Below are 16,693 nucleotides of genomic sequence, written 5' to 3'. Positions count from 1 at the left end.
CCAAGTTGTCTGAGTACCAAGGCGTTTGAGAACCAAGGTACCACTGTAATATGACGCTAAGCAAAGATGACTCTGAGAAATTTGCTAGTTTGGAGAAGTACACAATCTACTCAAAACCCCTAAGAGAAGAAGTGGCGTAGAAGTATAATGAGGAAAGAAACTTCACCTTTCTCTCTCAAATAACAACATGTGGACTTCACAAGCTAAATAGGATACTGGAGTCAAAAGAAGCTACATTGCCAAGGGAATCCCCACTCTTGGTACCCGGGATTTCTTGATGCAGGATGCAAAAGACTGAACTTGCACTTTGACATGCAAGCCATATGCTCTGCTATAGAGGCAAGCTCTCTCTGTTCCTGCCTGTCACTTCAGGGATCTTTCCAAGGCTGATCTATCTAGCCTCAGGGCTTGTTATTAATATTGCCATCTAAACCCCCCCTAGAGGAAAGAAGTGTTTCGTCTCCACAGGGGTTCACAGTGCTTCATCTTAGGAACACCAGCAAACAATGATCAGTTCCCTCTTTTCTCTCTCTCCCCACCAAGCCTTCTTTCAAAGGCAATGTTAAACGAGGGAGGCTTGCTCAGGAATAATTTGCAAATAAAAAGGCGCAGGATTTCAATGCAAAAGCCTGCGCAAAATAAGAAATTGGTCAGGGGCTTCTGCAGGGCAGCTTGAACCACTCTTTCAGTGCAAACCTGCTATTGCCAAGGTCACCCAGTATCAAACTAGATGTGATGATATCCAGATCTTTGGGTGAATTCAGCTGTTGGCTCAAAGAAAGCATTTCTTTAAAATAAAAAGTGGAGAAGGGGCAGGAGAACTGGAGTGTGTTACAAAAGATGTGAGGCTCAGGAATGGGATCCTAGGCTGCATGCACGCCACACCTTGAAGGCACCTTCCCACCCCTAAATAATCCTGGGAGTTGTGGTTCGAAACGGGTGCTGGGAATTAATAGTACAGTGGTACCTCGGGTTAAGTACTTAATAATAATAATAATAATAATAATAATAATAATAATAATAATAATAATTTATTATTTATACCCCGCCCATCTGGCTGGGCCTCCCCAGCCACTCTGGGCGGCTTCCATAGAAACCAAAAATACAGTAAAATATCACACGTTAAAAACTTCCCTGAACAGGGCTGCCTTAAGATGTCTTCTGAATGTCAGGTAGTTGTTGATCGCTTTGACATCTGCTGGAAGGGCATTCCACAGGGCGGGCGCCACTACCGAGAAGGCCCTCTGCCTGGTTCCCTGTAGCTTTGCTTCTCGCAATGAGGGAACCGCCAGAAGGCCCTCGGCGCTGGACCTCAGCGTCCGGGCAGAATGATGGGGGTGGAGACGCTCCTTCAGGTATACTGGACCGAGGCCGTTTAATTCATTCCGCAGGTCCGTTCTTAACCTGAAACTGTACCACTGTAACCTGAAGTACCACTTTAGCTAATGGGGCCTCCTGCTGCTGCCGTGCCGCCGGAGCACAATTTCTGTTCTCATCCTGAAGCAAAGTTCTTAACCTGAAGCACTATTTCCGGGTTAGCGGAGTCTGTAACCTGAAGCATATGTAACCCGAGGTACCACTGTACTGTGCAGGGTAAGTGACAGCTCCCAGGATTCTTTGGGAGAAGCCAGGTGTTTTAAATGTCCAGTATGCACATGGCCTTATTTATTGGAGGTGCCAGGACCTGGACCTGGGGCGTTCGGGCCAAACTACATCTTACACCAAGAGACCCGTGTTTAATTCCCCATTTTTATTTCCCTAAATGTGGAGGTGAGGTTGTTGCAAATTTAATCCTCCAGGTAGTGTGAGCTAGGGACATACAGTATAAAATTATATAAAAATTATATATATATTAAAAATAAATAAATAAATAAATAAATTGGGAGGTGCTGGTCGTTGTTGTGTGTTTTTTTTTTTTAGAAAATTGCAATGCCTTGTGAAAATTGCATTTTGGCAGAGCCTAAAGTCCAGGGATGAAAGCTTAACCATTAACGGACAAATTGCTTTAGATAAATGGTTTCTCTTCCCTCGGAATAACAGTAAAGAAAACAAAAACTCCCTGGAGTAGATACACCTCTGAACTGATGCAGCCGATCTCTTCTGACTTCTTACAGTGGTACCTCGGGTTAAGAACTCAATTCGTTCTGGAGGTCAGTTCTTAACCTGGAACTGTTCTTCACCTGAAGCACGACTTTAGCTAATGGGGCCTCCCGCTGCTGCCACGCAATTTCTGTTCTCATCCTGAAGCAAAGTTCTTAACCTGAGGTACTATTTCTGGGTTAGCGGAGTCTGTAACCTGAAGCATCTGTAACCCAAGGTATCACTGTATAAACCTGTTTCCTGTGTTTCTACTTTCCCAATTTAAATTCACCCCGCATCCCTGCTTTTTTGCTCCGTGGTGGGAAAATACAGGTGTGATACACGGGGACCTATACTTTCTCCCCTGCGGACCAAAGTAGAAGCTTGAGTGGGGCAATTTAGATTGGGGAAAACAGCAGGGAGGCAAATGGTTAAATGCCCCCCAGCTCTCATGCTGCTTCCCCATTTATACCAGCACCACACAGGCACACAGGCACAGTTGTATCAAAGTCAGGCTCTCCTGGAACAACTTCTTGCTGGCCCCTTCTACACTCAAAGCATGTCCTCTGCGGCTGAGCTACAATCCCTCCCCCCACATCCAATCCAAGGGACTATTTTGTATGCCATGAAGCTTTCCCCAGCCCTTCTTCTCCCTCCTGGAAATCCACGATAGTTTTGCAATGGATTTCCCCTGCAAGTGGGATTATTGCTGCTCAGCTATTTCCACTGGCTGCCTATATTTACAGTGAGATTAATGAATCCTTTATTAAAGCCCCTGCTATTGAGATTGAACTTTATTCACAGCAAACTGGGCGGCGTGTAAAGCTATGCATAGTTTTAATTAGTCCATTTCCCTCAGAGGCCTTCGGCTTGAGGTTCGGGGAAGGAATCTGAGTGGCTGTCAATAAATTAAACCATTACATGAATGCAGCAATAGTCCCTTCTCTTTATTCACTGCTGAAAGCTCTATATATAGGACACCTAGAAACCCAAAGTGATTCATCAAAGAGTCCATTATTCTGCAGGAGCTTAGGCTTTTCTGCTTCTCAGTGGGGTTCCTGTTTCTTTGAGGGCTGTGTTCAAGGCACAAATTCAACAGATGAAGATGGGGTTCCATCCAGTTCCCTGAAAAACAGAATATATCTCCCATTCCTAAGCTCTCCTAAGAAGAAGAAGAGTTTGGATTTGATATCCCGCTTTATCATTACCCAAGGGAGTCTCAAAGCGGCTAACAATCTCCTTTCCCTTCCTCCCCCACAACAAACACTCTGTGGGGTGAGTGGGGCTGAGAGACTGCAGAGAAGTATGACTAGCCCAAGGTCACCCAGCAGCTGCATGTGGAGGAGCATGTGGTTCACCAGATTATGAGTCTACCGCTCTTAACCACTACACCACACTGGCTCTCTAAGCCCCCCTGTGTACCTGTTGGGTTTCCCAGTAGGAGATTAGGGGAATCTGCCCGTATACTGGTGACCATTGAAGGACTTTCTCCATCTACAGCAGCCATGGGGAACCCTGTGACTCTCCAGAGGTTGCTGGACTCCAACAGGGCTGTCTTTGGTCTTTCATATTTCAGCAGCACCCTGTGCCAGGCCAAAATTCAGCACGCCGCCCTGCCTCTCACCTTCAGTTCTACTCAATTAACTATGTCATAGTTGCGTAGCCCTGTGGCTCCCAATAGGCTCAGCGCCCAGTGCCGCAGAACTGGGCGCACTGCCCTAAATTGACCTCTGACTCCAACTATAATTACATGATTCTAATATCCTATGAAACACCCGTTATTCAAGCTTTAGTTTCGGGTTGAGCTCCTAGGCAACATCATGCCAAAAGTTTCCCCTTTCTCCAAAACTGAAGGCATCATCCCTGGTTAGTTTATTTATTTGCATATATTTATTAAAACATTGGGACGCGGGTGGCGCTGTGGGTTAAACCACAGAGCCTAGGACTTGCCAATCAGAAGGTCGGCGGTTCGAATCCCCGCGACAGGGTGAGCTCCCGTTGCTTGGTCCCTGCTCCTGCCAACCTAGCAGTTCAAAAGCACACCAAAAAGTGCAAGTAGATAAATAGGTACTGCTCCGGCGGGAAGGTAAATGGCGTTTCCGTGCGCTGCTCTGGTTTGCCAGAAGTGGCTTAGTCATGCTGGCCACATGACCCGGAAGCTGTATGCCGGCTCCCTTGGCCAATAAAGCGAGATGAGCACCGCAACCCCAGAGTCGGCCACGACTGGACCTAATGGTCAGGGGTCCCTTTATTAAAACATTTATTGGCAGTTCTTCAACCACCACTCAGAGAGCATCTTACAAATGAGGGAAAGAAATAAAAACACAATAAGACGTAACAGGCAAATTTGTCAGACACTTAAGTCCTGCATAAATGAACACACATCAAATGGCCTAGGGCAGTGATGGCCAGACTTGGCCCTCCAGCTGTTTCGGGACTACGATTCCCATCATCCCTGACCACTGGTCCTGTTAGCTAGGGATGATGGGAGTTGTAGTCCCAAAACAGCTGGAGGGCCAAGTTTGGCCATCACTGGTAGACAAATGAAAATAAAACCACTGTCTTTTTTCTCTCTTAAAAGTGAAAACAGACGATGTCAGGCAAACTTTTCTGGGGACGGACTTCCATGAAAGGGTGCTATGACTGAAAATGCCCCATCTCCATTCACAATGGCTACACAGACACCATACATTTAAAGCACAGTTGATCCCACCCACCCCTCGAAACCTGGGAGCTATAGTTCACTTTTCACAGGGCTATAATTCCCAACACCCTCAAACTACAGTTCTCAAGATTCCTGGGAGGTGCTTTAAATGTGCCTTGAATTTCTACCACCCACTTTGCTTTACATGTTGAATGAAGTAAGGGATATGATTCAGGATTCCTGGGTCCTAAGCTTTTAAAGCCAGTACTTTGCATTGTGCTTGAAAATGGACACACACACACCAGCTCAGTCTTCCTCTCGGACGTCAGAGTCACAAGACTGTACATATCTCAAAATTTGCAGTACTGGATCTAAAACCTGCTGGAAATGCAGAGAAAAAGATGGTACATTTTATCATATTTGGTGGGAATGCAAAAGGGTTAGAAATTACTGGGAAATGATATATAATGAATATATAATGAATTGGGGGAAAACGTTTAAAAATACTTGTTAAGAAGCCAGAAGCATTCCTCCTAGGAATTTTAGATCAAGATTAAAAAAAAAGAAAATTGGAATTTTTTAATGTATTCAACAACAGCGGCAAGAATTATATTAGCACAAGCTTGGAAGACAGAAGAAATACCAATGAAAGAACAATGGCAAGGGAAACTAATGGAATATGCAGAACTGGCAAAATTAAGAGATAAAATACATGAAAAGGATAACAAAGACTTTAAAAGAGAATGGGAACCATTTACAACATATATGAAGAAACAACATAATTGGACTCACTGGCAGGGTTTGAATAAACAATTGTATATAACAAAAAGGAAGATTATATGTATTGGGGAAATTTTGGGAAACAACACGCAGGGTGAGTAATATGGAAATAAAACAAAATGGGAATATGAGGGAAGTCCAGGGGAGGAGGGGGGAAATATGGAAAATTGTTAGAGAAATATTGTTAGAGGATGTATACATGGGGAAACCAATAAAAATATTTTTTAAAAAATAAATTTGCAGCACTGGGCGGAGGGGGGGGACAGACTCTACATGGCCTGGTGAATCCAAAAATACATTTGAAACATCAAACACGCACGCAGAGAAGCTAAAGGCCTCTTTCATCCAACACACAAAAGCAATTCCAGACGAAGAAAGTATCAAATGGAATTCAAAGCGCTTCCTAATTCACCCTCTGTTCTTCCCCGAGTACCAAATTCTTCCTGACACTCAACTTGATGATGCTGAAGCCTTTTGTGCTGTCAGATGTAGGCACTGCCAGAGGAGCCAGCTAATTTTAGACGACCCCAAGAGCTGGCTGGCTGGGCCTGGGCCTTTCGAAGGGAATTTTGGGCGGCAGCAAATTGCTCTCGTGGATCTGAAGTGTGCATGGCACGGGATGCCAAAACGTTGCACGGAATACATCTTGAAGTGAAATAACAATAATTGAAAAATGTCCTCCTACACATGTGTCGAATGAAGAAGCAAAAGCTTGCAGTGCTTGAAGTCCTGTTCTTCAGTAGCTCCTGCCATGGCTTGTGAGGCCATCACAGATAAGGCCCTGCTCCTTGCAGACATTAATCTAACCATAGCAGATTATTGAGTTCAAAGCAGCATGTCATTCGATGATCACATTGTGGTGGGGAAGAGAAGGGTTCTGATGGACAAGTCATCCCCAAAGGTCTTCTGGACCAAGGGGCTTTATAAGCAAAAGCCCATCGCTTTGAATTGTGCTCCGAAACTAATCGGGAGCTAGTATAATTCCTTCACCACAACTGTTTCATGCTCCCATCAAGTCCCTTGCATCTTTAACTGGATATTGGTACACACGCCCAGCTTTCTCCCACAGCTGAGCATCTGAAACTTCTCATAAAAGTGATTTGCAAAGGAGGCAATTATATCCTTGTCAGCTGTAAAAACCCAGCCTTCACCTGTTGCAATTTTTTAAAAAGTTTTTATTGGGTTTTTTAAAACTAGTTCCCCAAGTAGATTTCTCCCAGCCACAGACCTAATCATCCCATCAGAGTCCAAAGTCTAGAGGTATATTTTTCTTTCTTTTAAAATACAAATTGCTTCCTCCATGGTAGAAGGGGGGGGACCTAAATAGGTGGAGTTTTGGAGGGACTGTACAAGTTGCCATCTGAGCATCTGATGTATGCTCTGTGCTGTCTGCTGAGAGGAGTAAATTTGCTTCTCCTTGCGTATTTTTCAACAAGCACATATTACAAAGACAGAGACATCACCTTGCCGACAAAGGTCTGTATAGTTAAAGCTATGGTTTTCCCAGTAGTGATGTATGGAAGCTGGACCATAAAGAAGGCTGATTGCTGAAGAATTGATGCTTTTGAATTATGGTGCTGGAGGAGACTCTTGAGAGTCCCATGGACTGCAAGAAGATCAAACCTATCCATTCTGAAGGAAATCAGCCCTGGGTGCTCACTGGAAGGACAGATCCTGAAGCTGAGGCTCCAAGACTTTGGCCACCTCATGAGAAGAGAAGACTCCCTGGAAAAGACCCTGATGTTGGGAAAGATGGAGGGCACAAGGAGAAGGGGACGACAGAGGATGAGATGGTTGGACAGTGTTCTTGAAGCTACCAGCATGAGTTTGACCAAACTGCGGGAGGCAGTGGAAGACAGGAGTGCCTGGCGTGCTCTGATCCAGGGGGTCATGAAGAGTCAGACACAACTAAAGGACTAAACAACAACAACACAAAGGCCCCACAACTCTTTGGAACCCCTTCCTTCAAAAGGAAAATAAACATGTCAGTGCTTCTTAATCAGGTCCTTTCTGGGCTTATATTTTCGTTTCTGTGGAGCTGTATGGAAGAAGCAGGTCTTATCGTACAAAAACAGAGGGCCAACAAAAGAGGGGTGCTTTCTGTAAAGCCATTAACTCAAGAGCCTACCAAGGCCTAACTGCACCACAGGTGTGTTTTAGAGCAGCCCAGGTGAGCCATCAGTGAAGCCTGCATGAGCCGAGAGCACACCCTAAAACATCACCCAGAATCCCTTGCAGTGGATTCCCAGGTTCCCCGGTGCAGAGAGCTAGAAAATCAGTGGCTTAAGGCTTCTGTCCCAGGAACTCAGCCCAGTGTGTCTTCCAAGAAAACGTCCTTAGCACTGGGATGCTATAATATTCCTCCCTGCCTCCACTTTGTATTCAAATTTCTGCTGACAAAGAGCTGAGGACAGCACAAAATACACTGGGCTTAATCTTTACTTTTGCCATAAATCGTGCTTATTGCTCGCTGCCTTCCTGTCATTGTTGGCTGCAAGTTGCCTGTGCTGGACTGGCTGGAGGTGGCATGATCCCAAACATGGAGCCAAAACTCCATACTATGGGTGGATTTACTATATATCTGTGTATCTCCTTTCTGCAGGGAGACATAAGTGGTAGTGGCCTCTTTTGAGCCTCACCACAACCCAGTGAGGTAGTTTAGCCTGAGAGACAGTGAGAGACCCAAGGCCACACCAGGAGGAGCAGGCATAGCTCAGTTGGTAGCACACGAGACTCTTGATCTCAGGGTCGTGGGTTTGAGCCCCGTGTTGGGCCAAAGATTCCTGCATTGCAGGGTTTGGACTAGATGATCATTGTGGTCCCTTCTAACTCTAAAATTCTATGGAACCCGGGGGTTCCTTGCCCATATGCAGCATTATTGGGGGGGAGAGCCATAACTCAGTGGCAGAGCATCAGTTCTGGCATCTCCAGGTAAGGCTTGGAGAGAGCTTTGACTAAAATCCTGGAAAGACACCACCAATCAGTGGGTCCCCAGATGTTGTTGGACTACAACTCCCATCATCCCTGAGCGCTGGCCTTGCTAGCTAGAGGTGATGGGAGTTGTAGTTCAACAGCATCTGGGGACCCAAGGTTGAGAAGGGCTGGTTTAGACAGTACCGAGCAAGCTAGACCAGTGGTCCGACTCAGGGCAACACAGCTTCCTGTGTTCCTGCGTACACGTATAAATCTACACATTCCAACTTTAGAAGTCGTGCCGTCTAAGCAAGACGGAACCTCGCCAAAAGATGCAAAAACCAGCTTTTAAACTCCTAAATACAATGCCCAGGAGCTGAGCCAAAGTTGGCCAAAGTCATCTCAGCTTCTTATTTGCGAGAATCACCTTGCATCGCTGATACTTAGAAAGCACACACAAGTCTGCAACCTTTTTTCCCCTCTGTCGTTTTCCAGCTCCGCCACAGTTGAAATACACCTTCTTCATTCACATTCTGGACCTTGTGTTCCCCTCTACACACACACACACACACACACACACACACACACACACACATGCATTTGACAGTTTACTGGAAGTCACTTTCTAGTTCAATTTCCTTTGGGGAATCAACAGAGGATGCAGACTTTACACCGAAAACCTCTTCTTAGACTAACAAGTGCCCTGGCTCCTTTCTCCACCCGCCCGCCTCCCCCCCCCCCGCCACCGCAGCAGGATGATTTCAATCCTCCAGAGAAACAGGAAGGAAATATCCCTGCTTGGGGAAAAGCTACAGATATCCCCAGCATGTGCTGCGGATGTCAAGAGGGTACAATTAAACTCCAGTCAACTGACAGCTAACGCACTGATGTGTCAAGTGGAAGTCAGTTCTGCTCTTGCGTTGGAGAACCACAGGTGGGTCCATCTCCTCCACAACCACCACCACCCTTCTTTTTTACCCCACCCAGAAGGCAGGCTGGCTAGCACTTGAAGGGGTGGGGGTGGCCGTGATGACTGTGGAGCCCAAATCTGGCCAAAGGAGGCATTTTGAAGAAGCAAGGAAGCACAAATGCAACAAGGATATCATCAGATTTTTTTTAGCTTGCACCTGCACCCTGCAAAACCCCCTGGCGCTTACCTCGAACATGGGGGAGTGTCCCTTGCCCGGCAATGTGCAGCCCAGAAGCACCGCGAGAAACTTTGCCATATACAAGCAGAGAGGAAGGGTTTTCGCCCAGAGATCTTGTTGACACGGTGCCAGGTAGAATATCCTTTGAAGGCGCAGCAGCAGCGGCGGCGGCAGAGAAAGAGGGGTGCTTCCTTAGAGCCAAGCCCTGGCCATTCCTTCCAGGAGAGAGACTGTCTTGTTTATCCAAGCTCTTCCTGCCCCACCATTGTGCCAAGGAGATGATACGATGGTGCGGAGGGTCCCCTCCTGACTCGCCCAGGTCTGAAGCGGCCTGAATTTGCGAGAGGTAAGGCAGGAATTGGACAGATCCACGGCAAGAGAAGGGACCAGAGCTGTGTGGTGCTTGCTTCCAGCCTTTCCCAGCAAATGTCACTATTACTACAGTGAAAAGGGGGAAGGGCCCCGCAAGGGGGAGGCAAGAGGGACAACGGTTGCAGCGCATGAAACGGCTGGTAGGGGGAAGGAAAAAGGCATCGCCTTCTGTATCACTGGGTGGTTTTAGAGGGAAGGGGGAGCGCAGGATCGGAGCTGCGCCAAACTGTTCGCAACAATTGCTGAACAGGGGTCAGGAGGCTAGCAAAGGAACCGGTTTCAGATCTAAAGTAGGATCTTTGCGCATCTATTTTCAGGCTGGCTAGGGGTGTGCAAGCCAGATCGTTTCTGGTCCCAGAGCAATGTATGTAGATTGGGCACCTCTGCCGCAATTGCACACACACTCGAATTTGTGTTCTCTTTTCCAAGTGGGATGAAGATTCCCTTACCTCAAAAAAAAAAAAAAAAAAAAGGCTGCAGCCAAGCACAAGTAATAATAATAATAATAAAAATAAAATGTCAGTGGAACTTTTCCCCATAACATTATTAGAAAGGGCTTAATCGGTTGAATTTCTGCCTGCCACACAGCTGTTAAGAGCCCTGCTGATCCCCAGCGCCAATGCTAAACCATGTAAAAGAACTCAAGTTACAGATAGAGGTAGGTAGCCGTGTTGGTCTGCTGTAGTCGAAACAAAATCTAGGACTTGCTGATCAGAAGGTCAGCGGTTCGAATCCCCGCGACGGGGTGAGCTCCCGTTGCTCGGTCCCTGCTCCTGCCAACCTAGCAGTTTGAAAGCACGTCAAAGTGCAAGTATTTATTTTTTTTTTAAGATATTTATTAAAGTTTTCAATTTTTTATGCAAACAAAAAACAAACAAAAAAATTAAAAAGACATATAGTTCATAATACATAATTTTCAATAACATATTTCTCTGACCTCCTCATACCTCCCCTTCTTGTATTCCATTTCAAATTATTTGTTCAGCAAATCCTTAACTTAAAGCATTACAGCTTATAGCACGTCAAAGTGCAAGTAGATAAATAGGTACCGCTCCAGTGGCAAGGTAAACACCGTTTCTGTGCGCTGCTCTGGTTCGCCAGAAGCGGCTTAGTCATGCTGGCCACATGACCCGGAAGCTGTACGCCGGCTACCTCGGCCAGTAAAGCGAGATGAGCGCTGCAACCCCAGAGTTGGCCACGACTGGACCTAATGGTCAGGGGTCCCTTTACCTTTACCTTAAGTTTGTTATTGGTATGAGCTCATACCAATAACAAACTTCGTTGGTCTCTAAGGTGCTACTGGAAGGGATTTTTTTATTTTGTTTCAAGTTACAGAGATGGTGAGCCAGTTAGCGCAGACCTTTCGACAGTTGCTCCAAGTCTGGCAACGCTATGCTCTACGCTTGGAGCAGGACCTGACATGTCATTTCAGATGGGAAGCGGCTGGGTTGTCAGAAGAGATATAGGATTTGCAGCAACCGGGGTCCACTCTTGGATAAAGTCAAGGTTAAATTGTTTAAAAGCAAACAGCAGTGTGTTCCAAACACAAACGCTGTGGTTATTTATTATTTATTCCTCATAAAATAAGTGCAGCAATGCAATCAGCACAGGTCAAACCACCACTTTTTCCTCTCCAAAGGGAGTTGAGCCTGTGACTTGACGTTTAAGTGTTTATACCAGCAACAACAGAGACCAAAGGAAAGCAAAAGCAGCCAGAGCCACATATGCAGTCGGTCGTAGTGGCTTCCAAAAGGGGGGAGAATCTTGCCTTTTTGCTTTGCAAGAATTCTAGCAACCCAGAAGTGTGGCATAAATTGCCCTGTTGTCTGTTGATCCCTTTCCCTTGCGCAGCCTTGGTTTCTGTACACACACAACACAGCAGAAGTGGGAAAATTGTGGCCCTACACTTGTGGCCCACCAGCCGCAACCAGCATGGCCAATGGGCATCAATTATGCCAATTGCAGTCTAGAGAGCATTGCAGAGGGCTGGACTAGATGACCCTTGAAGTCCTTTCCAACTTTGCAATTCTATTATTCTATTATTCTTTTTAAAAAAATAATATTTATTACTTTTAAACACTACAAAAGAGAAAAGAAAGAAAAAAGAAAATGAAAAGAAAAACAAAACAAGACAATATATAAACATTACACAGCACAACACAACATTTACACAATAAACAAAACCAAACCAAACAAAAACAATTTAAAACTCAAATCATATCATTTCAATATCTTAACTTTCATTCACTTGTTTCAGGGACCTCCTCACACCTCCCTTTTTGTCTTCCACTTCTATTAATTGTTTCAGCAAATCCTTTCCATCTTCCTCTATTTTCTGTCATGTAGTTATCTTAACATATTTTGATCTTATTTTCCCTTTAATACTCTAATAGTCTAATTGTGCTTAATTCCTTATAACATTTCTACTAAAGCCATGTAACTTCATTCCAACATTTTTCTAACACTCATTAATTTACAATATTTCTATAAATAGTCTTTAAACTTTTTCCAATCTTCTTCCACCATCTCTTCTCCCTGGTCTCGGAATCTGCCAGTCATTTCCACTAAATCCATATAGTCCATCAACCTGGTGATCTTCTGTCCGAGGCTCTTAACTCTTTTCCAAGTCCCTTCTGCAAATCTTCTTCTTTACTTATACATGCAGTTTACTTTGTCTTCTGCTGATCTTATTTTTGTTTTCCTTCCTTTGAGGCTGGAGAGCAGATCTCGGGGAAGCTCCCACCTAGAGATGATTTTATTCCTTTTCGACAGGGCGACCAAATCTCTGTAGTTAGATCCAAGATCCAAAAGATATTTTGGGACGTCTTTCAAAATTTTGTTCTTTTCTTTTTTCCCTCCTCTTCCAAGTCTGAAGGCCCTCACACGTTTGATCTCTTCTTGACCCAAGTCCTCCAGTTCAGATAGGACTCTGGTCCTCAAAATCTGATTTTCTTTAAATTCAATCATAGAGGGCATCAACTTATAATCATCGTTGCATCTGTAAGGCTGGGACACTCTCTCTCTCCAATTGTGTTACTTTAGGTTCAACAGCAACAGCAACAACTTTCTCCCTAGCCTTCTCCGCAGTTTGCCATGTCAGAGTAGAATCCTGTATCAACTTCTGAATAGTTTCTGTATTAGTAGTCACTTTTTGTCCCAAATTATCAATTTTGGCAGTTGCCACATCCGCCTTCTTGTTGAGCTGTTCCAGTGAATCACTTATCTTACTTAAAACAACCACTAAGGCCTCTTCTGTTGACATTCTTAAGCAATCCAAGGTCAATCCCAGAATCTCACGGCTTTTAAGCTTGCAGCTGGAAATTTCCCCAGCTCAGCTCTTGTAACAGTTTCAAAAGCTTCCTCTAGAGGGAAACAGTTTCTATTTGTATTAATCCTTTTAAACACAGTTCAAACATTAAATTTAGTTTCAATTTTCAGTTACTTTTACTCCTTTTTAAATGCAGAAGGAGACAGTGGAAACAAAATATTTCTCTTGTTTAACTAGCTGTCAGAAACGTTCTATTCACAGTCGATGAACATTCCAAAAACGTCAGTCTTACTAGCAGCCCGTTTCTAGGTTCAGAGAGGTGGTATTTTACGTTCTTCACTCTCTCCTGCAGGTTTACACAGTCCAAAACTTTCCCCCTCTTCTCCTGCTTCCAAGGGGGGGTTTAATAATTTTAATCGATGGAGATTTAGTCCTTTACAGAAGACTTTCCAAGACTTTAGCTTGCAACCTCTTTGCTTCAGTCTATTTACAAAAGGGGAAGGCGGACTTCCTGTTTTAACCCTCCCCGTTTCGGTGCCAAATTAAGACTTTAAAATATCCAATTCTCTGCTCTACTCACGGGTAGTTTTAAAATCAAATTGTCCACAGGAAAAAGTCAGCGCTCTCCGGCAACAGCCATGCAGCTTTGCTCCGTGGAAGAAGCAGTCAATGCGAAGCACCGCGCCGCTCACCCCACGTCACTCCGGATCCCCGAAACCGGGTTTCCCCACGAGTAGGGGAGGCGCAAAAGGTGCCAGCCGAATCCCAGGTTCACAGGCTTCACCCGCCTGTGATTTTTAATGGGTCTCCGCCTTCGCCGTGGCGGCCAGACCCGGATTCCCACGAAGCAAATCCCTCCCGATCAGAGGAATGCCGCCATTGCCGGAGGTGCTAACCCGGAAGTTATTCTATTATTCTATTATTCTAGGTTCCCCACTCCTGGTAGACAAGGCCAGCCCAAGACTTTTTTTCTGCTGTGTGTGAAGGATGAAGTGCGGCCTTCCCTATTCCATATACAGAAGATGACGGGATTGGCAGCTGACCCTTAATAATAATATTATATATATATATATATATATATATATATATATATATATATATATGTCAGGGAACTGCCATCGGAGGAGCAGGAGGTGAAAGGGCTCACAGAGGGTGAGAGAGACCATTCAGCTGAGGAGGGAACCAGCAGGGGGAGAAGTGGAGTTCCAAGGGAAAGTGAGTTGGAGGGAGGGCTCAGAGACACTTCCAGCGAAACTAGTGGGGAGGTTTCAGGACCTCCCATAGGGACACCTGTCACGCCGAGAGTCCAGAAGACGCGTTTCCGTTAAGGAGCTTTTATGCTGGAAGAAGTTCCGTAAACGCCCACTGTCCGATTCTACGAGCGACTGATGGAGCCATGCTTAAGGAGCTCCGTCACAGACAGAGGTTTGTGGACTTAGCCAAACTCTGAGGGACTAGGATTTTACGCACAAGCAGCTCACCATCCCATCACAATATATATATATATATATATAATAAAAAAATATTCTGTTTTACAATTTAAAGTACTCATTTTTACATCCTTAAGATATCCATGACTTCCCTTCTTCTTTTTCCCTGGTTCATAAATCCCTGCATATTTTACAGAAACTATACCATTCAGTATTCCATTATTACATCCATCAAAACTTATTTACACTGTTGAATTTATCTTACTGCTGCCAGCATTTTCAGGGTGGAAAACAGGAACAGCTGGTATGCGGGAAAAGAGGGAGATCCCCGCTGCGCCTGCATTAACTAGGGCAGGCCATGCCCCCAGAGCCAGCCGATTGGCTGGCTGGGGGTGACGCGCCCGGGGATTCCCCCAATCACGCGGGGGGCTGGGCACCAGCCGCCGGGTGCGTGGCGGGGCTGTGACACCCACAATCCCACCTCCTCTGCAGGGTGGAAGTGGCTTTGCCAGGAGTTAGACTAGATAGGCCTTGGGGTGCCTTCTGTGAGTCTGTTATTCTACAGAGGCAGACAGCTCAGGCTCAAAACAAGCACAAATCACTGTTGCTGGAGCACCAGCTCAGGAAGATTGGAGCAGGCAAGAGGAGTTCAGGAAGAAAGGGGGTTGGACTAGATGACCCTTGGGTCCCTTCCAACTCTATGATAGGCAGACTCAGCCCTCCAGATGTTTTGGGACTACAATTCCAATCATCCCTCACCACTTTTAGCTAGGGATGATGGGAGTTGTAGTCCCAAAACATCTGGAGGGCCCAGTTTGCCTATGCCTGCCTATGATTCTATGAAAGCCCAGTCTGCCTTGCAGCATTGGCCACCTAAGGAGGCTGCCTCACCTTGCCTAATGATAGAGCTGGCCCCATCCATACACCCAGCTGTGCAAATGAAGGGAAAGCAAACCTGGAGCCCTGATCTCTTGCCTCTGAGTGGGGAAATCTTCCTTTACCTCTACAAATATCGGTGATGTTAATAAGCCTCCCAAGTTAAAAAAAGAAAATAACATCCCTTCTCTAATTTCCTCCAGCGTTATAATGCTGATTTAGATAGTACTTTGCAGCTTCAAAGCACTTTGCGGGTATTAACTAATTAAACCTCTCCCCACCCCTCTGCGGTAGGTAATGTGTGTTGAAAGGAATAATTTGAACTATTCTGACACATTGATAGCTTCTAAATTAACTACTCAGGGAAGAGATGTAGGCAGCAGAAGAGGCAGCCCCATGAAGTATTGGGCTGATAGCTGCACAACTGACAATGAATGATGGGGGGTGGGAGAAAGAGAAATTTAACATGAATTTTATAAGGCTGTGGTAAAGAATTACCCACAGGATTCCAGCCACACATCACTCCATCCAAAAGCAAAGGGCAGGACAGAAAACATGGGCATTTTAAAAAAAGATATGAGCCCTACAATAGCTTCCCTAGAAGGGGAGTTTTATTTTAAAAAGAGAAAGATTAACCTACTGAAGATATTACCGCTCCTTGAAGAAATTACAACTTGCTGAAGAAACCTAACATTAATGAATGGTACAGAGAGGGCCATTGGCATTCTACAATTTGAAATTTTTGGTCCATAACACAAGGAAAAATCCTCTTTGGACTAACTGCTTTCTTTTATGAGTCTCAGTTAATTAAAAAAATACTTGATTAATCACCTGCCTTTCAGCAGGTTAATTTGAACAAATTTGCATATCACCAGAATCTCAAATTAGGTGGGTGCCTTTGAAGGTACCGAAGGGAATATGACATAACTTCCCGTTTGTGAAATAAATGCTACTCTAACGGTTTGAGGATTTGAATTGGACCAAGGACTGAACGGGACGCGGGTGTCGCTGTGGGTAAAACCTAAGTGCCTAGGACTTGCTGATCGTATGGTCGGCGGTTCGAATCCCCGCAGCGGGGTGAGCTCCCGTCTTTCGGTCCCAGCTCCTGCCCACCTAGCAGTTCGAAAGCACGCCTAAGTGCAAGTAGATAAATAGGTACCGCTTTATAGTGGGAAGGTAAACG

At 45.2% G+C, this 16,693-nt stretch overlaps 1 protein-coding gene across 1 annotated transcript in view; it reads right to left on the bottom strand.

Annotated features, from left to right (window-relative positions):
* The window catches only part of RASGEF1B (RasGEF domain family member 1B), a 247,675-nt gene extending 237,694 nt beyond the window's left edge, over positions 1–9,981 (bottom strand). The window contains exon 1 of the mRNA XM_053404309.1: positions 9,574–9,981. Coding sequence (XP_053260284.1) covers positions 9,574–9,642 — 69 coding nt within the window. The 5' untranslated portion in view covers positions 9,643–9,981. The remainder of the gene's footprint in view (positions 1–9,573) is intronic.
* Positions 9,982–16,693: the final 6,712 nt, after the last annotated feature.

This window comes from Podarcis raffonei, chromosome 9, assembly GCF_027172205.1.
Source record: "Podarcis raffonei isolate rPodRaf1 chromosome 9, rPodRaf1.pri, whole genome shotgun sequence".
Lineage (NCBI taxonomy): Eukaryota > Metazoa > Chordata > Lepidosauria > Squamata > Lacertidae > Podarcis > Podarcis raffonei.
Note: the sequence above shows the minus strand (reverse complement) of the source record. Positions and strands in the feature narration are given on the sequence as shown.